The sequence below is a fragment of the Nannospalax galili genome, unplaced genomic scaffold (assembly GCF_000622305.1).
Source record: "Nannospalax galili isolate Female #2095 unplaced genomic scaffold, S.galili_v1.0 scaffold155, whole genome shotgun sequence".
NCBI lineage: Eukaryota > Metazoa > Chordata > Mammalia > Rodentia > Spalacidae > Nannospalax > Nannospalax galili.
The window spans coordinates 10,582,741-10,605,101 of record NW_008339923.1 but is presented as its reverse complement, the minus strand read 5'-3'; the positions used below and the strand labels follow the sequence as shown (position 1 = coordinate 10,605,101).

The window sequence follows — 22,361 nt, the reverse complement described above, 5'->3', positions numbered from 1 at the left end:
CATCTTGTAATGGCGTCTGCAGGGACGGCAGGCGGCTCCCCACATGCAGTGATTTGGTAAGATTTACTGGTGTCACAAAACAGGTAACCACAAAATGAGAACTACACTGTCCTTATAGCACAGAGCTTTGATGAACTTCCCGTCTGCCCAGTGCTGGAGCTGAACACAAAATAGAACTGAATGTAGGACTCAGAACATGGGCCTTCTAGTTATGTTGTGAATAAAAGAAAGGGCCTGGGGCTGCCCACAAAGGATGAAGAGCAGGCAGGCACTGGCATGAAACTTCCACCCAGAAGGGACATTCCTTGTTTTAAGATTTATTTTTATTATGTGTATATGAGTGTTTTGTCATCTTAAATGTATGTGTACTATGTGCGTGCCTAATGCCTGAGGCCAGAAGAGGGCATCAGGTCCCCTGGAACTGGAACTACAGATAGTTGTTAGCCACTATGTGGGTGCTGGGAACAGAACCCAGTTGTTGCAAGAGCAGCCAGTGCTCTTAACTGCTGAGCCATCTCTCCAGCCCCTCCACACTGCTGAGGCTGAAGAAAAACCGCACTCAAACTACCTTCAAGAGGACTGAAAGGAGTGAACCAGAAATACTGGTGAGCTGCGAGGGCTACACCAGTAACTAGGGAAGCTGACTCCGGCATGTTCTGTGCACTTTGACTCTAACGGGTCTTCGAAGTTTCAGCTCAGTGTGGAAACCATAGAGGACCTGTGCATTGGATCCCCTAGAATTGGAGTTACGGTTGTTAGCCACCATGTGGGTGCTGGGATTTGAACCCGGGTCTTCTGCAAGAACAACCAGTGCTCTTAACTGCTGAGCCATGTCTCCAGCCCTGAGGGGCATGATTTATAATAGTCTTTAACCCTCTGAGCCAGACTTGGCTCTAGTCCCTAGCCTGTAGTCTCAGCTGATGAAAGGACGTGGTACAGCTCTGAGCCAGGTGCCCTTGGGTCTGGAAGGCATAACTACTTCATGTGGTTCCTCTGGCCAGATTGAGACCTGCAGGCACAGACTTAATGGAGAGGGGAAACCCACAGCAGCACTAACAGTGGCTGCAAACAGGTAGGGGGGCAACTAGGGGCATGTTCAATTGTACATATGAGTTCTAGGGCTTGATCCCCAGCACTGAAGAAAAAAGAAGCAAATGGATAAAGGTCTTATTTAAGCTTTCCCTACTTCTAAGCTCAAGAAAGGTAGGGCTGCTACCCTCAAAGCCTTCAAAGGCCTTTCCATGGTTCCTGGGTGCAATTAGACCTGGAAGAGAGATCAGTGACTCATCTTGCCACTGTATCCATGTCAAGTATCTTATCTGCCAAGTAAGCACACAGCTGGGAGAGACCAAGTTTAGGGTTTTATTATGAATAGATTATCACAAAGTTCCATACTGCATATTCAATTAAGGCAACACTGTGTGGCTTCAGTTTTCAACAGCAGGGATGAAACAAAATCCTGGTTCTAACTTCCCTAACTCAAACAGCTGGGCACCTAATGGAAGGTGAGGCTGCTTTCTTTAGCCCTATCTGGGCCCCTTAATTGCTTTTAAGACCTCCAGGACAAAATCTCCCTGATCTGGTTTGTTGGGACGGCCAATTCGCTAAGGGAAAGCACTGTGTTCCAGATACTCTGTGGAACAGTCCAGCCTGTTTGTGAGGACTCTAGACCAGGGCACTGTTCCTCTGCCATTAGGGCTAAATAAGCACGCCAGCATCTGAGGACCTCTATTCGTTGATCTCCTCTTCATCTTCGTCCTCAAAAGCCTCTTCCCCGTCGTTGACCGTGGCGTCCTGGTACTGCTGATACTCCGACACCAGGTCGTTCATGTTGCTCTCCGCCTCGGTGAACTCCATCTCGTCCATGCCCTCACCCGTGAACCAGTGCAGGAAGGCCTTGCGGCGGAACATGGCCGAGAACTGCTCGGAGATGCGCTTGAACAGCTCCTGAATGGCCGTGCTGTTGCCGATGAACGTGGAGGCCATCTTCAGGCCCCGCGGCGGGATGTCACACACGGCCACCTTGACGTTGTTGGGGATCCACTCCACGAAGTAGCTGCTATTCTTGTTCTGGATGGCCAGCATCTGCTCGTCCACCTCCTTCATGGACATGGGGCCACGGAAGACAGTGGCCACGGTCAGGTAGCGGCCGTGGCGCGGGTCGCAAGCGGCCATCATGTTCTTGGCATCGAACATCTGCTGGGTGAGCTCGGGCACCGTCAGTGCGCGGTACTGCTGGCTGCCCCGGGCTGTGAGCGGGGCGAAGCCGGGCATGAAGAAGTGCAGGCGCGGGAAGGGCACCATGTTCACGGCCAGCTTGCGCAGGTCGGCGTTGAGCTGGCCCGGGAAGCGCAGAGATGTGGTGACGCCGCTCATGGTGGCCGACACTAGATGGTTGAGGTCCCCGTAGGTGGGCGTGGTCAGCTTGAGCGTGCGGAAGCAGATGTCATACAGCGCCTCGTTGTCAATGCAATAGGTCTCGTCCGTGTTCTCCACCAGCTGGTGCACCGACAGGGTGGCGTTGTAGGGCTCCACCACTGTGTCCGACACCTTGGGCGACGGCATGACGCTGAAGGTGTTCATGATGCGGTCCGGGTACTCCTCGCGGATCTTGCTGATGAGCAGAGTGCCCATGCCGGAGCCCGTGCCACCGCCCAGCGAGTGCGTCAGCTGGAAGCCCTGCAGACAATCGCAGTGCTCGCACTCCTTACGCACCACGTCCAGCACCGAGTCCACCAGCTCTGCGCCCTCGGTGTAGTGGCCCTTGGCCCAGTTATTCCCGGCACCGGTCTGTCCTGCAAGACAAGACGCCGGAGCCCACGATAAACACACTTTCTCAGTATAAGAGATTATCTAAGGCTACTCCAAGTCAGAGGAACAAGAAACAGGAAACAGGTGCCCATCACCATAACTGGAAGGCAGATGAATGAGTGCCTGCCTGCCTGCCTTCCTTTCTTCTCTTTCTTTCTTTCTTTCTTTTCTTTCTCCTTTCTTTCTTTCTTTCTTTTCTTTCTTTCTTTCTTTCTTTCTTTCTTTCTTTCTTTCTTTCTTTCTTTCTTTCCTTCCTTCCCTCCTTCCTTCCTCCCCTTCCTCTCCTTTCTTCCCTTCTTCCCCTTCCTCCCCCCCCTCTTCCTCCCTCCCTCCCACAGAGGGCATCAGATCCCCCAGACCTAGGGTTAGGGATGGTTGTTAGCTGTGATGTGGGTGCTGGGACCCAAACTCAGGTCCTCTGCAAGAACATCTCTCTAGCCCCAATGAGTGGAGCTTTAGACAGGTCAATTATGTATCCAGACAGCTGGGGCCTAGCTCACTTGAAGAGGCACTTGGCATGAAGAGACCCTGGATCCAAATCCCAGGACATTATGTGAACAAACAATAACTCTATAAACAGAATTTTAAGATACATTTGTTTTATTTTGAGACAGTTTCCCTAGGTTGATCTCAAACTTATGTAGTCCCACCGGGCCTCAAAGTCAGGATCTTCCTGATTTTGCTTATTAATACTGGGATTGCAGGCCTGTGCTACCAAGCCAGGCTCTGATCTTTTTTTTTTTAATATGTTTCATATTATTTAATTATTTGTGTATGTGTGTAGGTTTGTGCTTGTGAATGTAGTGCTGGAGTTACAGGTTGCTGTGAAGCGCCTGATGTGGGTGCTGGGAATTGAACTCAGGTCATCTGGAAGAGCATTATGCTTTCTTAACTGCTGAGCCATCTCATCTCTCCAAAAACTTTTTAAAATTTTTTTAAAAGTAAAACTTAATAATAATAATAATGATGATAATGCCCATCGCAGATGTGATTCCTGCTCTCAAACTATTTCCAGTCCAGTTGTGGGAAGGAGCCTAACATACCTGAAAGATTTTTGTGCTTTATCAACAGAGTTCAGGTAGCAATTAAAAGGCCTTCTAGTTACTCTGGTTCTTTTTCACAGTGGCTCATTTTGCCAGACATATTTATTTACACCTTACTTTTCTATTTTGGCTCTTAAATAAAATGCCTTTCACATAACATTGCTTTGAAAAATGTTTTTTAAATTGCATATCTATTTCTAATTCTTCATAAACAGTTACAAATGACATAATTTTAATAATTTGGTTAATTGTTCCTTTAAAAAATCTTACATACTGTTAAGTATAGCTAATAGAATTTATAAAAATCAGAAATTCAGTAAGTGGAAATTCATTGTTTTTTAATATTTATTATTTTATTTGTATGAGTGTATTGCCTGCATCTATGTAAGTGTACCCATGTCGTGCAGTTTCTAAGGAGATCAGAAGAGGGCATCGGATCCTCTGGAACTGGAGTTGCAGGTGATTGTTAGGGGCCATGTGGGTGCTGGGAACTGAACCTAAGTCTTCCACAAGAGCAGTCCATGTTCTTAACCACTGAGCCATGGCTCCAGCCCTAGAAATCCATTGTTTTTAACTTCTATGCTTACAAGGTGTTACAAATATCTATGTACTTTTGTACAAAAAAAATGAATTATGTTCTATGCCATTCAATTTTTAAGACTGTATTCTGTGTTATATGTCAAAAGCCAAATAGTGCCAAGTATGGTAGCACATGCCTTTAATCCCAGCACTTGGGAGGCAGAGGCAGGCACATCTCTGAGTTCAAAGCCAGCCTGGTCTACATAGTGAATTCCAGGACAGACCAGGCTACACAGTGAGACCCTGTCTCAAAACAAAACAAAACGAAGCAAACAAAAAAACTGTAATTTCCCATCAAAATGTATCTGCAAGGGCTGGAGAGATGGTTCGGTAGTTAAAAGTACTGGTTGCTCTTGCAGAGGACCTAGGTTCAGTTCCCAGAACCCACATGGTGGCTAACAACTGTCTATAACTCCAGGTCAAGTGGATTCTTCTGTTCTCTGGGGAAATTGCATGCATATTGTGCACATACAATACACATGCATCAAAACACTCATACACATAAAATAAAAATAAAATATTTTTAAAATGTATCTGCAATGGGTTAGGCACTTGGGAAGCAGAGGCAGGTGGATCTCTGTAAGTTCAAGGCCAGCCTGGTCTGTATAGTGAGTACCAGGCCACCCAGGGCTATATACCAAGACCTAGTCTCAGGGGGAGAAAAATATTTACAAAACAAGACAAGGTGGTTCACACCTGCAATTCCACACTTGGAAGACAAGTGTACCTAGAAAACATCAACCATTTACACATCTGGCTAAGGGGATCAGTTAGGGTGCAGGGCTTCCTGTTCTCACACCACATACTTGTGCACTGTGTGAACAAAGCGTATGCATGCACTGAGTTTTCACTCTGTGATGAAAACATCAAGCACATTTCAATACTAGAGTCAAGTTTCCAGAATATCCACCTCAGCCTGACCACAGCAGCTTTTCACTCTTTGACTCTGCCAGCCTCAGGAGGGCACTCAGTCTCTCACTCCTGCCATCTATGCCCCACTGGGCCTGGTGAGGCACCAAAGCCATTGACACAGTGGCCTTGTGGCTCCGCAGTGGCCTGGACAGACACCTGCTCCGCAACCACAACACACCCAGCAGGCACCAGCCCCTCCAGCCTCTCCATAGCCATTTCCTTGCTCTGATCTTCATTGGCCCAACATTGTGATGGGGCTCTTCTCTCTGAAGAATGGAGTTCTCTTTCCTCCTGTCCAGCTGTGCTGCCCAGTGAAACCTGACTGGTTGCTTTCTCTGAGCAGATTCTAAAATGATCCTTGTCCTTCCTAAGCCCCGCCACACACACACACTTGTATATCCTTCCCAATCTAATCCAGCAGGCAGCAACCAGGCAGAACCCTAAAATAGGCAATGAAAAGAATAAACCCTGGGGCCAACTTGATTCTTGAGGTCTTGGAATCAGCGTGGTACTTAAGGCTAGCCTTGCACAGGAAACTCAGTGAAGAACCATCACAGCTTTCCAAAAAAAGGAGTGAGCTCTCTGTCAATAGCCTTGGAATGAATCATTAAAATAGCAGCAACCTGGGGCTGGAGAACTGGCTCAGCAGTTAAGAGCACTGGCTTCTCTTACTGATGCCAGGTTCAGTTCCCAGCACCTACAAGACAACTAACAACCATCTGTAACTCCAGTTCCAGGGGATCCAATGCCCTCTTCTGACCTCTGTGGGCATTGCACACACATGCTGCAGCTACATACATGAAGGCAAAACACTCATGCTCCCCCCCAAATAAATAATAAATTTTAAAATTATTTTTTTTTTAAAAAGAGAGAGAGCCAGACTTAGTGGTGCACACATTTAATCCCAGCACTCGGGAGGCAGAGGCAGGTGGATCTCTGTGTGTTCAAGGCCAGCCCAGTCATATAGTGAGTTCCAGGCCAGCTGAGCTTACAGGGAGACCCTGTCAAATTTAAAGAAAAAAAAAATGCCAGCAGAAACCTCAGAAGATGGCTTCAGGTGAGACACAAAACCCTAGTAAATCAAACTTGCTTGTTAGGTTTACATAGCCTCGGACTCCTGCCTCAAGCTCAGGTCAGCTACTCAGATTCTTCCATATTGACAGCATGATTAGCCCCAAAGTTTTCTCTACTCTTGAAAAAAAGAAGGAAGCTGGTGACTTCTAAAAATATTTTGCCACTGTCTCATAGCAACAGACATTCCCACTTAAATATTTGGGGGTCATAAGTTGAACATCTACAGTGATACATCGCGGCATTAATCAGTGACTCCAGCTTGTTAAACACAGGCTGCAACCCTGAAACTTGGCAGGCAGGCTGCAGACACCGAGGTGTCCTCAGCGTCCTCCCACTGGTTTACCTCCAGCTCAGGCGGGTGAGCCTTCTGGCTCTCCATGCTCATTGCCTCCTCAGCTAGCTCCAGACTGGAGGAAAGTTAGAAATTCACAAAGGGGCTTTTAAGGAAAGCACCTTTGTCTGGCGCTCAGCTTTCTTCTCACAGTCTCGGCATGACTGCTGTGCAGTCAGCAATTATGAAAAGCAGTTCTGAAAAAGCACAGTTGTGTCTCTGGGAATGCAAATGCAAGTAACTTTCACTTTTAAAATTATATATCGCTGCTGCAACTATGCTGTTTGAACTATTTCAAACTATACCTGAATAGTTTGAAATACACAGGGTTATTGATTCGGTCTTTTGGTGCTGGGGATGGGAATTCAGGGCCCTCCATTCACTCTCCCACTAAGCCCTGCCTGACAATGGTCTATTTTAATTTACCAACTCTAACTAAAACTATGAACCAGTGAGGATGAATCATCCCTACAAGCCAGCTCTAATTCACAGACAATTCTGTCTGCTTCATTAATTGGAGAATAACTTAAACACATTTTCTAAAAGCCAAACACTACAATCCGAATACCTCTACACTGTCCAGAACAAACACATTATTCTAACAAAATAAGTATTTTATCTATTTTTTTTTTTTGAGGTAGGGTCTCCCTGTAGCCCCAGCTGACCTGGAGCTCACTATGTAGACCAGGCTGGCTTTGAACTCACAGAGATCCATATGCCTCTGCCTCCCAAGTACTAGGATTAAAGGCATGTGCCACCACCCCTAGCTCAAAATAAGTACTTTAAATAAGCTATAATTTTGTTTTGAGAAGGGTCTCATTCTGTAGCTCAGGTTGCCCCTAATCGCACTATGTAGATCAGGCTGGCCTTGAATCCACAGTGCTCCTCTCTCCCTGTTTCAGCCTTCTGAGTGCTAGGATGACAGGTATGAGCCACCACACTCAGCTTGTCTTAAACAAGTCACAATTCTTAATTAAAAATAATGTCCATTCCTCAAAACTACAAGTAAGGATAGTTTATGTCAGTACAACTTGTTAAAAATTTAAAATATCAGCCGGGCATGGTGGCGCATGCCTTTAATCCCGGCACTCGGGAGGCAGAGGCAGGTGGATCTCTATGAGTTTAAGGCCAGCCTGGTCTCCATAGTGGATCCAGGACAGCTGGGGCTACAGGGAGACCCTGTCTCAAAAAGACCAAAAAAAAAAAATTTTTTTTTTAAATATCCTGTGGGGGCTAGACAGCTGGCTCAGCAGGTAAGAGTACTGCTGCAGAGGACCCAGCACCCACAAAGCAGCTAACAACCATCCATAACTCCAGTTCCAGAGGCCTTCTTTTGGCCTCTTCAGGCAGTGTACAACATGGGTGCATGTACATACATGCAGGCAAAACACTCAATACACATAAAATAAAAAATAAATTAATCAAAAGAATTCAAATATTCTAAACCAAAAATAGGGATATTTGGTTGGGAGTACACCTCAGTGGCAGTAGAGCACTTGCTAAGGCCAAGCTCAGTCCCCAGCACTGAAAAAAAAGAAGCTGAGGATATGGTCCAGTGGTTAATTAAGAGTGTTTGCTGCTCTCTTACAGGACCCAAGTTCAGTTCCTGGCATCCACAGGTCAGGCAGCCCACAACCACCATAACCCCAACTTCAGAGGATCCAATGCCCTTTTCGGGAATCCTCAGGTACCTGCACCCGCACGTGCACACGCGGGCACACCCCCCCACCCCCCCCACATTAATTAAGTAAGAAAGTAATTTAAAAAATGAGGCCAGGTATGATGGCTTGCACCTTTAGTGCCAGCACTCTAGAGGCAGAGGCAGGTGGATCTCTGTGAGTTCGAGGCCAACCTGGTCTCCATAGTGAGTTCCAGGATATCGAGCGGTATGTAGTGAGACCCTGTCTCAAGAGCAACAATAAAAAAGAAAAAAGCATGAGTGTCATGAGCTATGTGTGGGCTTCTTTCTTTTTGACACCAACACTTCATACACAGATTGGCTGCTTTCAGAGTTGTTTCTGTGGTTCCTATAGAGCGGGCGCTTCTATTTGTTTATTTTTGTGGTGCTGGGGCTCAAACCAGGGCCTCCTATATATGAGGCAAGTGCTGTACAATTGAGCCCCAGCCCCGGCCTGATAAAGCAGTTCTCAAAGTGCTAAGTCCCTTCTAGAATAAGTACCTAGATACCTTATTTCTTTTAAAAGTTTAATTGCAGGCAAGGGCAGAATTAAAACTGTGCTGTGGTGTGATTAATCCAATTGGAAAGGCCATGATCAATGATAATAAAAAGTTATAAATGTCTGATTTTACTCTAGAGTATCTACTCTATAATCAAAGTCAGAAACAGAACTTTTGTGAGCCAAGATGTTCAGTATTATTTTTTAAAAAGGTTTATTTGCCCAGTATGGTGGTATACACATTTAATCCCAGAACTCAGAAGGCAGAGACAGGCAGATCTCCATGAGATTGAGGCCAGTCTGGTCTACAAAGTGAGTTACATGCCAGCAGGGGCTGGAGAGCTGGCTCGGCATTTAAGAGCACTTGTTGTTCTTGCAGAGGACCTGGGTTCAGTTCCTAGCAAACACACATGGCAGCTAACAACTGTCTATAACTCCAATTCCTGGGGATCGGATTCCCTCTTCTGACCTCTGTGGGCATTGCATGACATTGGTGCACTTAAATACATGTAGGCAATACATTCATACACATAAAATAAAAAACAAAAAAATAAAAAGTAAGCAAATAAATAAACCTTTTAATTATTTATTTGTGTATGAGTTTGTGTGTGAGAATGTATGTACATGTGTGTATAAGTGCAAAGGAGCATGTCGGTGTCCTCCTCTATCACTTTCCACCCCTTCTTTTGAGGCAGGGTCTCTTTCTCTGAACCTAGGACTTGTGTTTTTTTCTCTGGAATAGAAGCCAGCAAACCCCAGAAATCCTCCGGTCTCAGCACACCTTGGAGCTGGGGTTGTAAGTGTCCATAGATGCTGGACTTGTTATGTGGGTGCTAAGATTTGAACTCCAGTCTTCATGATTGAGCGGCAAGTGCTCTTAACCACTGAGCCATAGCTTCAGTCCTTAGAATAGTCTTTAGTTTGTTTGAGACAGGGTCTCACAGAGCCTAGCCCAGACTGGCTTCAAACTCTTTAATCTTCTGCCCCCATATCCCAAGTGCTGGGATTACAGGTAGACATCACTCTCCCATCTCATTACAGTGTTCTTTGTGGGTATTTGTGTATGTGTGTGTGACGTGTAGAGGCCAGAGACCAATGTCTGGCATCTTCCTCAATCTCTCTCCACCTTGTACTTTGAGGTAGTGTCTCTCACTGAACCTGGAGCTCACCTATTTGTTGAGGCTGGCTGGCTGGCTAAGCCCCAGGTATTTGCCTATCTCCACCTCCCCAGCACTGGGTTCAATGGCCTGCATGCTGAAGTGGGGTCCCAGTTCAGACCCTCATGCTTATACAGCAAGCACTTTACTGACTGGAACCATCTTCCCAGCCCTTCATTACAGTATTCTTTCTTGGAGCAAAATTGCTTTCCTATCAAATAATTATTGATTATTGGCCATTATAAACTTAAGAATTACACATTAGGTAGCTATTAAAAACTATAGACCTTAAAAATTGCACATTAACATGGAATATGGTGGTTTATAATATATATAGTGAAAATACACAAACAAACAAGCTACAAAGATAACTCAGTGGGTAAAGTACTTGCTGTGAAAACCTGAGGAACTGAAGTTGGGTCCCCTGGGATGCATGTAAAAGTTAGGTATGGCAGCATAAATCTGGAACCCCAGCACTGGGGTGGAGATGGGAAGATCTTGGGTTTGTTGGGCCAAATAAAGCATGTCAATAAAATGTGTTTCATGGTGCATAAAACACCAGGCAAAGGTATTAACCCAGCACTCAGGAGGCTGAGGCAGGAAGACTGTGAATTCAAGGCCAGCCTAGGTTAACAAGAAAGAACCTATCTCAAACCAAACAAAGGGGCATGGAATGCATTTAACCATATAGCTCTTGCCTAGCATGTTCAAGGCCCTGGGTTCAATTCGCAGCACCACGATAAATAACTAAAAATGAAACAATGAAAAAAAAAAGGAAGAATGGGGTTGGAGAGACGGCTCTGTGGTTAAAAACAATGGTTGCTCTTGCAGAGAACCTGTGTAGGCCCTCAGGACCCACATGGTGGCTAATACCTCTTGGGTTGGTAACTCCAGTTCCAGGATTGGATGGCCTTTCTGACCTCTGTAGACATTGCACACATAGGGCACTTACATACATGTAGACAAAACACTCATACACATAAAATAAAAATGCATAAATTAGTTGGGTGTGATGGTGCATGTCTTTAATCCCAGCACTCAGGAGGCAGGTGGATCTCTGTGAGTTCAAGGCCAGCCTGGTCTACATAGTGAGTTCCAGGCCAGCTGAGGCTACAGGGAGATGCCATCTCAAAAAGACCCTCCCCCAAAAAACATAAAATAATTTTAAAAAGGATAGAACCTACCAAAGATGAAGTTGTCTGGCCGGAATAGCTGCCCGAAAGGCCCAGACCTCACACTGTCCATGGTGCCTGGCTCCAAGTCCACCAGGGCAGCCCTGGGCACATACTTCTGAGCTGGAGAGGAAAAAGAAGTCCACCCACAGGAGTTACTTCCAGGTTTTTGGAACAATCAACTTCCCCCAGCTAGTGCTACCTGCTCAGAGATGTCTGGCAGAGATGAGCCAGTGTCTTCAGAAAGGACACTGTGACTTTCTTTGAGTCACAGGATCTTAACCTTGGGACAAGGAACCAGTTCACAAAGAGGCCAAGTGAGACACCAGGTCTCCTGACTTCTTCCTGCCTACTGTATTTTCCAGTTCACCCCAACACTTTTCCTGTTAGGCAGCCGTACTTTTCTAGTTACGTGCATGAAAATAGTGTCTACAGCAGCAGACTGGCATTCCATCTGTTTTTTGGCCCTAACCCCATGCATATACATATATGCACCCAAGCTGCAGTCTGAACATCTACTCCCAGGTACCATCTCAGGGGCTCTTTGTCCTTAGAAATGTGCTCATTTGAGTAAAAAATGTGCCTGTGTAGCATTTCATGACAATTGAGAAAGCAGCGAGGATGGGGCTTGCAGGATCTCTAATAGAAAGTGCTCCCTTATTCCTTCTGGCTTTGCACATGCCCAGATTGAGGAAAAGATATCATCAAGCTGGTCTAAGAGTTAACAGGAAGTGGAGAGCACACTGGAGTTTCCCTGAGTGCCCCAGAACCTCCCTGCATAGGTATTCCAGGCCTATGTCATAGCTGCGTGTATGCACATCCCATGAGTCATGTTTAATGCGCTTCCCAGCTCTGTGTGGACAGGTAGGAAATGACTCTAAAAGCCTGATGATTTCAAACTTCTGAGAAGAGTGTCTTAGGTACACATCTAATGTGTATGTAATGAGCTGCCTGTCATTTTCCAGGTGTTCTTTCAGTTCCTTGTGATACAGTTGTTTTGCACAGGGCAGTGTGTGTGTGTGTGTGTGTGTGTGTGTGTGTGTGTGTGTATTGCTGCAGAAATAGTGTTGATGTGTGTTCACTATATAGACAGGACAGGAAAGTTATTATTCTCAAACCTGGATTGCCCAGAGTCTGGAATTTGACGAATCTCCCCCACTGAAAATCCACAACTGTCTGCAGTTTCAGCATCCAGGAAATGTATTCTTAGGCGAGGGATCAGAAAAATCATTTGAGCGAGTGTTTTTCAAACTTTAAGACGCATTTCTAATAAAAGGTGCATCTTTAACTCTCTATTCCACCCTGTGTATTCCACTCTGTATTCCATTCTGCTCCATTCTTTAAAAGCTTAAGAAAAAGATGGCCAGAGAGTGCTAAAACTGATTTCATAACACCAACGGATTATCTGTTTTTAAAAAACCCAGACCCTCGGGATAGGCGGCATCCCACAGTTTGAATTATTTCCCGCCCCAGGGGGAGTGAGGGAGTGGCCCGGCCTCCAGTTCCATCCCGCCAGAACTTTTCCCAGAGCAAACCCCGGGTGCGAGCGCCTCCCCTGCCGCGTCAAGGCCGGGGTTCGGGCGTGGGGACTGCGGGGTCCCTGTCCGGGCGTGCCGGGGAGGCAGCGGGGAAAGGCCGGGTGCCAGAGGCCCGGCGCAGGCGGAGAGGGCCGGCGGGGTGCTACTCACAGGATGACTCATTGTAGTAAACGCTGATCCTCTCCAGCTGCAGCGCAGAGTCGCCCACGTAGCCTCCGGCCGGGTCGATACCGTGTTCGTCGCTGATCACTTCCCAAAACTGGCGAGGGCGCGGCGAAAGGAGAGTCAATCGAGGAGCCCGGGGAGCCCCCGCCAGCCGCCACCCTGAGGCCACCAGCTGAGATGCGGGCCCGGATCCCCTGGACCCGGGGGGCCCACTCTCTGGGAGGGATCCCCTGGACCCGGGGCCCACTCTCGGGGAGCGATCCCTTAGACCCGGGGCCCACTCTCTGGGAGGGATCCCCTGGACCCGGGGCCCACTCTCTGGGAGGGGTCCCTTAGACCCGGGACCCACTCTCGGGGAGGGATCCCTTAGACCGCCCGCTGGCACCCCGGGTCCACTCCAGGACCAACTCTCCGGAGCCTTTTCTCCCGGGTCTGACCCCCTGGACCGCCCGCTGGGACCCAAGGCCCACTCTCCAGGACCAGCTCTCCGAACCGGTTCTCCGGGGTCTGATCCCCTGGACCGGCCGCTGGGGTCCGTGACTCTCCGGGGCCGGCTGTCTCGGGCTTACTACCCAGGACGCGCGCCGGGCAGTCCCAGACTCTGAGGACCAAGGCGGGGTCTTCCGAGGCCAGCGCCGCAAGCTGCCCACCCGAGCGCGCGCCCCGGCCCACCTTGGTGCCGATCTGGTTCCCACACTGGCCCGCCTGGATGTGCACAATCTCCCTCATGGTGGGCGCGTCTGCGGTCGGGCTCTGGCTCTCCCGACAGCGGCTTGACTGCGCCGGCCCCGCGCCCCGGGGATGGTCCACTGCTCGGCCCTCCGCCCTCGCCGACCCAGCCTATGGCAGCCGGCTGCCCCACCCCTCCCACCGTCCCCGCCCTTGTCCCTAGGACCGAGGGGTTGCGCTTCACCCGGCTTGTGGTTCTCAGGGAAGAACCAACAGCTGAGGGATCCCGGCTCCTGTGCCAGGCCAGGGAGGGTGGGCCGGAGGGGACTCCGGAGCGGGGAGGCAAAGGAAAGGATCAAGGCTCCGGTTCCAAGACACTTTGCTGTCTCTCGGTGCTGTTTGTCCCTGGAGGAAACTGGAACCCAGGATGCTGGTCACCTGCCGTCTGAGGCCCCTGGGTTGGCTACAAGGCGCTTAGGGAGCGCCGGGAGAACCACCCGCACGCAGTTCAGCCGGTAGAGACGGCTTTTGGGACGCGACTTTGAATCGGGTTCTTAAGTTGCACGTCTCTGCCGGCCTCTCCATACCATCCATAAAGAAACTCCGCAGCTATATTTGAATATGAGCACCCTCATCCACGCAGCCTCCCATTCCTAATGAACATTGGAAAGCGACTGCCGGTTTCAGCTGGGCTCACCCCCATCCCTAACTCCCTCTTTAAAAAAACAAAACAAGGGGCTGGAGAGATGGCTCAGCGATTAAGAGCACTGCTCTTGCAGAGGACCCGGGTTCTATTCCCAGCGCCCACATGGCGGCTACGAACCGTCTTTAACTCCAGTTCCAGGGAAATCCGAAGTTCTCTTCTGACCCCCTGACACGGGTGCACTCACGTACATGCAGGCAATACACTCATACACATAAAATAAAAATAAATAAGATATTTTTTAAAAAGCCAAAAACAAACAAAAAAAATTGTTTCCAGCCTTGACATAGGGTCACTCACTGGACAGGTGGGGTGCTGGAGGAGGGAGAGGTAGGGGAGGAAACCAGGCATACAGAACTTGTCTTTCTAGCCTCAGAAGCAAGGGAGGGTAGTATCAGAAGATGCAGGGAGCTCTCCCTCAGGAAGGAGACAACCTGCTGTGCTGAAGACCTCACATTTCTGGTATGATGTGGCTCCTGAGTATCTGTATCCTTGACCTCAGATGTTGACTTTGCCAGTGTTTGTTGGGTATTCCATCCTGGGAGCCTGTCCCCAGCCCCTCCAGCTTGTCACTGGGTTTCCTACCCTCCTTCTTAGATGCCCTCACTTTCCCTTAAAGACTGGCCACCAATGGCGATGGTAGGCATGTCCTGCCACCAGGACACCTAGAATTCTCTGGAATCCCATGGGAGGCCCATCTGGGAAGGCTGTCACAAGTCTAGCGGGGGAAATACCAGCAGATAAAACTCAGAGCATCCATAGGAACACAGGTAGAGAAGAATGAGCCAGGATGATGACTGGAGGTGACTTGCTTTTCAGTCCTTGTTCAGTTCCAGTCTGTTCTGTGGTAACACACTTCACTTCTCTGGCCTTCCTTTTACTCACCTGTAAAACAGAAGGCTTATCCTGGGGACCGTCAACAGGGTCTGAAATGCTAGGATTATTTGGCAATTGTAGCTTATGTATTTACCAAGGACACCCAGGTTTCCTCACAAGAGTGCTTCCTGTCAGGGAAATCTAGAAACTTCCTGTATTCTCTGACCCCAGGCCCAGCAGAATGCCACACAATGAGGAAGCAGCTAGGATCTGTAATTTGCACCAATGGTTTCTTTTTAGATGTATGAAAACTTTGAAAAAATCCTAACGTGGGGCTGGGGCTATTGTTAGAGTGCTTGCCTGTATGCAAGAAGCCATAGGTTGAATTCCCAACACTATATAATGGTGTGGTAATACATCCCTGTAATCCCAGCACACAGGAGTTTAAGGTCATCCTAGGCTACATATCAGGCTTTAAGCCAGCCTGGGTTACATGAGACCCTATCTCAAAAAATAAAAGAAGAAAAAGAGAGAGAAAATGCTAATTGTGTGTGTGTGTGTGTGTGTGTGTGTGTGTGTGTGTGTGTGTGTCTTTGAAAAGGGGTGAAAGACATCTAAGAACTTGTTTTCTTCTGGAACTTTTCAAATGTTTCCAAATCTGGGTATTGTTTTACGCACTTTATCAGTCTCCCTACCCTAGTGCTGTTCCCCTCCCTTCTCATGGTCCTTAGATCTCCCAGGGAAGCAGGGAGGAGGCCATAGCCTTACCCAGGCCCCTCGAAACTGTGAGCCTGAGCTTACCCAGTTCCCACTGCAGGGCATTCAACACTCTCATTTTAGGCTCCTGATGTCCTCACTCAGTGTAATTACTGACTCCAAGTAAATGCTACTTTTCCCATCTGCCTATAGCTGAGTCTAGTGTGGGAGGTAGCCATGGAGGATCTGTACAGTCCTGGCGGGGGGGGGGGGGGGGGGCTGTCCTTCAGCTTGGGCCACTTAAGTAGTTTAAAGCACAGTATTCACTCTTCAGAGGTTTCTGTGGTTTGCTGAGGTAGCTACCTCTACAATGTGGTCCCGGGGCTGTGATCTGAGCCTGCAGTTTCTAGTTGTTCTGGAAAGTGGGAGCCAGGGTTGGTTTCAGGAGCTCCACTGTAACCTGGATTTTAAAAGGGACAAGGTGACCTACAGAAATTTCTAGAGGCCCATTGGCCTGCTTACTACACTGTGGTGGCAGAGGGTAAGAAGACAGTAAAGCATATTGCTGGATATTTGTACAGAATATATGGCGCTATCATGATTCTAGATAGGGACTCTAGCAGATGTGAAAAATGGAGCTCAGCTTAGACCTTCATCATCTTGCGACTATGGAATGAAAGGATTCTATCCCAGGTCTGAGGCCTGCCTCTAATACTGAGGTGGGGCAAGTGAGAATACACATGGGGGTCTACAAGGCTTGTCTAAATGTTTACGAGTTACAAAAAGTCATTGTGCTTTTCCTTTTCCTGTCTTAAAACATACATAGCCAGCCAGGCGTGGTGGTACATACCTTTAGACCCAGCACTTGGGAGGCAGAGGCAGGCAGATCTCTGTGAGTTCGAGGCCAGCCTGGTCTACATAGTGAGTTCCAGGCCAGCTGGGGCTACAGGGAGATCCTGTCTCAAAAAGACCAAAAAAAAAAAAAAAGTATTTTCTGGGGCTGGAGAGAGCTCAGCAGTAAAGAACACCAGCTGCTCTTGCAGAGGACCTGGATTTGATTCCCAGTACCCACATGGTGGCTAACAACCATCCTAACTACAGTTCCAGGGGATCTAAGACCCTCTTCTGACCTTCTTGGGTATTGCATAACATGGGTGTACCTATCTACATGCACATATCTCATACACATAAAATAAAAATAATAAATTAAATATTTTTAAAAGTATTTTTATTGGGTCAGGCATGGTGGGGCATGCCTTTAATCCCAACACTCAAGAGGCAAAAGCATTTGTATCTCTGAGTTTGAGGCCATCTTGGTATACATACCAACTTCCAGGCCAGTCAAGGCTACATGGTGAGACCCTGTCTCAAAAACAAACAAACAAAAAAGATACCCAAAAAATTCCAAAAGCAAAAGCAGACAGCCTAGAGTTCACAGGTAGGACATGGTGATATTGACAATCAAATCATGCTGAAGGATTTGAATAAAGGCCGTGGTGCTCAGTGATAAGTGGACAGATTAACTACAGTACCCACATTAAAACAAGACGCATGCCCTTTCCAGGGCACTGATATCACTGGCCTCAATACCTGCTGGCTTTCTCTGCAGAAGTTATAGGGAAAGGCAAGGAAAAAAACCAAACTCAAAAGCTGAGAAGCTGACTCAGTGGACTGGGGAGACAGTTCAGTGAGTAAAGCACTTGCAGTGCATGCACGGGACTTGAGTTTGAGTCCCCAGAACCCAGGCACAGTAATGTCTGTAATCCCCAGTGCTCTATGATGAAATGGGAGGCAGAGACAGAACAACCCTGGAAGCTCTGAGCCAGCTTGTCTGGCAAACCCAGCACCGAACAACAAAGGGATCTTGTCTCAAACAAGGTGGAGGGTAAGAACCAATGTGAAAGGTCGTATGCACATGCACCATGGCACACATGGGCACACCTGCAACTCACACACATGAACATATGCATACACACATGCACAGACATCATACACACATATCATACATATACATGAAACAAAACAAAAAGCCAACCCAACATTAATAGGGAAAGTGATCAAAAGAACTGGAAGCAGTTGTGGTCAAATGTTGCAATTATCTTACAGGAACCTTAACCTACCATTATTTACATGCTGAAGATCTATTAGAAAAGATGGATCACATGCATGAACAGATTGGAACTATGAAAGAGATAGAAATGCAGAGCGGTTGTAGGGAGAAGATGGTGGCTGTCATATGGAGGAGGGGGAACATGGAGGTGGTCAGAATGGTACTTTAAGAGGTGTTAGTGATGGAGTTTCTTATTTAGGGAGCATTGGTAATGACTGAAAATTCCAGTCATGATGATCCTGACTGTTAGCATATGAGAAGTTGCCCAGTGAGGCACGGGCAACAGGAGCATTTTGATGTATCTTTGAAATGGTGCGTGCACTCCTATCCTGCACATGTACTCCCATCCTGCGCTTTTATGTGCCGTGCCTGAGATGTCCACTGACTTCTACCAGTCAGGCTCAGTCTCAGACCCTGAGCAGGACCCATCTCCTCTATGGACAAAGGCAGTGGCTGACAACTCTTGGACCATTCTGAACAGGTTCTCTGGTTCTAGGCAAGTTCTTGCACACAGTCATGATGCCTTGACCTTTGCCAATGATGTTCTGGGCTAAAGAAATAATGGAGAAGGGGATCCTTCTCTCTGATAAAACATTCAGTCATGTAACACTAGGCTTGCTCTGAGAATGAGTAAGAAGAAAATTTATCTAACTCAATGAGGTTGTGGTCGGAGGACCTGGAGAAGTTGGCATGGGTAAGAGGATCCTGGCAGACTGGGAGAAAAGAGATAAAAAGAAAGATTCAAAGGTGGTGGGGGTGTGGTGGGAATGCAACAACAAAGCTCTTTTATAAAGATTAGTCTCAGTGGTTTTCATACTTTTTTTACTTGAATATATATGTAATTCAATGTAATACATACATTTCTAGAAAAAAGCAAAATAATCTTCCTATTGTATGAGTGCTAGGAATCAAACCTAGGGCCTGGTACATTATTGTCAACCATTCATTGTTATCCTACTGTGCTATTAACCAGGGAGGACAGAGGGGCTGCACTGTACAGCTGAGGGCAAGAGGCACACACACCCCTTACCCTACACCCATGAGCTCCATGTTTGGGTTTATTTGCTCAGGGAATGAGCCACACCTATGCACATTCCCCCTCAGAATACTTCTGCATAGAGTTGGAGACAAACAAGGCCCTGTGTACACACGTGTTCCATTCAAGTGTGTATGAGACACCTGTGAGTCCTTACACAGAGTATGAGTCCTGACAGACTTGGGAAGTCTAATTAGAAAATATTTCTGTTTTTCTGGAATTCCTGAATTCCCAAAGCACCAGAGGAAGTCTCATGTGAAGAATTCTGTTAGAGGAAATGAACTAGGAACTTTGTGGTACCTTAAATCCTGGATTCTGGAAGCTCTGGGTTTAGATAAAACCAGTTTCCTCATTACCCTGTAAGGCCAGATGACCTTGGAATCCCTCCCCCTCACATCCTGTGATTAATGGACACCTGCTCAAGCTTAAACAAAGTCACTCAATGGATGCAGCTCCCCTCCAAATGCCACAGCCCATTGTGGTATTTCATACATGTCATCTGAGTATATTATTAATTCATTCTTGATTCACCCATTCTGAGTCTGGCCTCAAACTCAAGAGCCCCCTGCCCCGGCTTCCTGAGTGCTGAGATTACACCCATGCATCACCATACCCAGCTCTTTCTTGCATTTTTGCTTTATCTTTTGCAATGCAGAGGATGAAACCAGGAGCCCAAGTGTGCTGAGCAAGTGCTACTGCCGAGCTGTGCTTTTAGTCTGTCAATTCTATTTAAAGGATTTGATATCAAAGAATTTTAGTTTCTTAAAAAATCACTTAAGCCGGGTGTGGTGGTACACGCCTTTAATCCCAGCACTTGGGAGGCAGAGGCAGGCGGAGCTCTATGAGTTCAAGGCTAGCCTGGTCTACATATTGAGTTCCAGGACAGCTGGGGCTACAGGGAGACCCTGTCTCAAAAAGACCAAAAAAAATTTTTAAGTGAAAAAAATGTATATACATATTTATCATGTATGACGCATTGTCTTGGATATATGGGATACATCATTAAATGACTGCGTCAAGCTAATTAACGCATGTTATGTCAGGGGGAAGTGCACTTAAAATCTCAGCAATTTTCAAGAATGCAATACCCTCTTGCTACCTAGTCAGCATTTACACAATCACCCTCTTGACCTTATTCCTCCAGCTGCAACTTTGTGTGCTGTGCTCACCCCCACCCCCCGCTAAGTCCCACTTCTGTCTACTTCTAAGAAAGCAGAGAACACATCCTTGAAGTACATGATGAGGAATAATAATGTGGTGGAGCTCTGTTCTTTGGACACGGTATAGCTGTTGCCATCTTGGATTAGAGCAGCTCCACCTTTACAAGATCAGGACTATTAACATGCTTTTGTAGTGGGAATGGGGTCATTGGACCCTCACCTGAGATTCCAGTCACTTTCTCCCTCCTGCCTCCCTGCAGATGGTCTTGGGGCAGTGCTGATGCATGCTGTACAAAGGTTGACTGGAGTGGGACTTCTTGGTGATGTAGCTTTTCTGCATTATCGCCATGCTGGCGTAGGGCTTTTTGATGATAAAGTTGCCTGAGAGTTACCCTTGCTCCTCTAAGTAACCCCAGTAAACTCTCTGGCTCACCAAACTGGACTTGGGTGAAATTGTTTCTTTGGTCTGTGGGTGTCCTATATGGATTGAGTAGACATCTCTGTGCATCTTCCCCAGGAAAGTCACATGGCAAATATCTATGCATAGAGTTAGGTTGCAGCAAATCCAGTTTGTGACCAACATGACTCAATATCTATGTGATGGAACGGCGCCCATCCGTGCCTTTTCCCAAACTTAACTGCAGGCTATAGGAAGAGTGGAGGTGACAGAATACAGAGATTAGTCCCCAAGGAACCCCCTAATTAGCTATACAACCTCTGAGCCTCAGTTTCTCCCTGTGTGATACATTGTTGTGAAGACTCTTAGGCCCAGATGTTCTCTGCTGCACTAGCTCCCTTGCCACACTCTTCAAGAAGATGGTGGGGCCTTCATGGGGCCTTATTCTTTAACACACACACACACACACACACACACACACACACACAGTGCATGGGTCTGGAATGAAGCAGGAGCTGTGGAACAGGGAGGGACAGAAACCCAGACAGGAAGGAGCCCAGTAAGGCTGAGTTCTGGAATATTCCAATCCAGTGATTTATGGTGAAAAGAAGAAGTAAGTAGTGACTTTACCTCGAGATGTGTGTGTGTGTGTGTGTGTGTGTGTGTGTGTGTATGTGTGTTACTAGAAATTGAACCTAGAGTTTTTTTACATGTTAGGCAAGGACTCTACAATTGAACTATATCTCAAGTTCAAGCTTGTGTTTAACTTTTAACTATTATTAATAATAATTATTACTACTACTATTATCATTTGTGTGTGTGTGTGTATGCGCACATGTGTGTACATGCCACAGAGAGTGTGTGGAGGTCAGAAGACAACTTGTAGAATCCTTTTCCTCTTTCTACATTTATGTGAGTTCCAGGGATCAAAGTCAGGTTGTCAGTCTTGGGCAAGCATCTTTTCTTGGCCATCTTGCAGGCCCTCATGTTTATTTTATGTGTGGACATTTCGAGTGTTTCTAATGTTCTACTAGAAACACTATAATGCTTCAACAAACATCTTCACGCACAAGGTATTTTTTGAATTTGGAATTGAGGACTGGTTCTTAGAGGTGGAATTTTTGGGTCTAGTGGTGTGGTTGTGAGGATTTAGGTCGATATCAGTCCTTAGTCCAGAAAAGGATCAGCACTGTTGGCATAAGGGTTTGGCAGAATCTCAGGCTGAGAGTTACCTGTGGAGAAAGGAGACCTTCCCACCCCACCATAACTCCCACTCCCATCTGATCTGGATGCCTGGAATCCTTCGAGGAAGACTGGGCTTTCTATTCCTATGTAGAGAAGGGCACGGCCAGCAGACCTCTGGGGTATGTGAATCATGGTGTTACACCCTGCTCTGGGTATGGGGGAGGCTTGAGATGTCACTGAGAAGGAAATCTAGTGGAAAGAGAGGCCGACCCTGTCTCTTCAAGTCCTGCTGGTATCCTCTTCTGTATAACTGCTTTGGTATGATAGAAAAGTCTGACCAAAACAGCTCACATCTTTATGGAGACTGTTCCTGGTAGTTTCATTCACCAGGGTGGAAGCCCAGTTCCCTAAAAGATGCAGGGAAAAGGCCGGGAACCCACACTCCACAGGCCCCAGCAAGCACTCCCCTTTGGGGTACTGACTCTCCTCATCAGGAGAGCAAGACCAGACCAGATTGAGGGCTGGTAAGATGATTCAGCAGGTAAAAGCACTTACTGCATAACCTAAGTTCAATGCCCGGATCCCACAATGCAAGGAGGCAATCAACTCTTGAAAACTATCCTCTAATAT

At 47.1% G+C, this 22,361-nt stretch overlaps 1 protein-coding gene across 1 annotated transcript; it reads right to left on the bottom strand.

Moving 5' to 3' along the window:
• Nucleotides 1–1,339: 1,339 nt before the first annotated feature.
• On the bottom strand, nucleotides 1,340–13,789 carry Tubb6 (tubulin beta 6 class V). The gene is made up of 4 exons (XM_008834699.3): nucleotides 13,632–13,789; nucleotides 12,945–13,053; nucleotides 11,269–11,379; nucleotides 1,340–2,795 (listed from the first exon to the last, which is right to left on the bottom strand). Exons 1-4 carry the CDS (start codon nucleotides 13,686–13,688, stop codon nucleotides 1,729–1,731), a joined length of 1,344 nt encoding a protein of 447 aa, XP_008832921.1. The 5' UTR covers nucleotides 13,689–13,789; the 3' UTR covers nucleotides 1,340–1,728.
• Nucleotides 13,790–22,361: the final 8,572 nt, after the last annotated feature.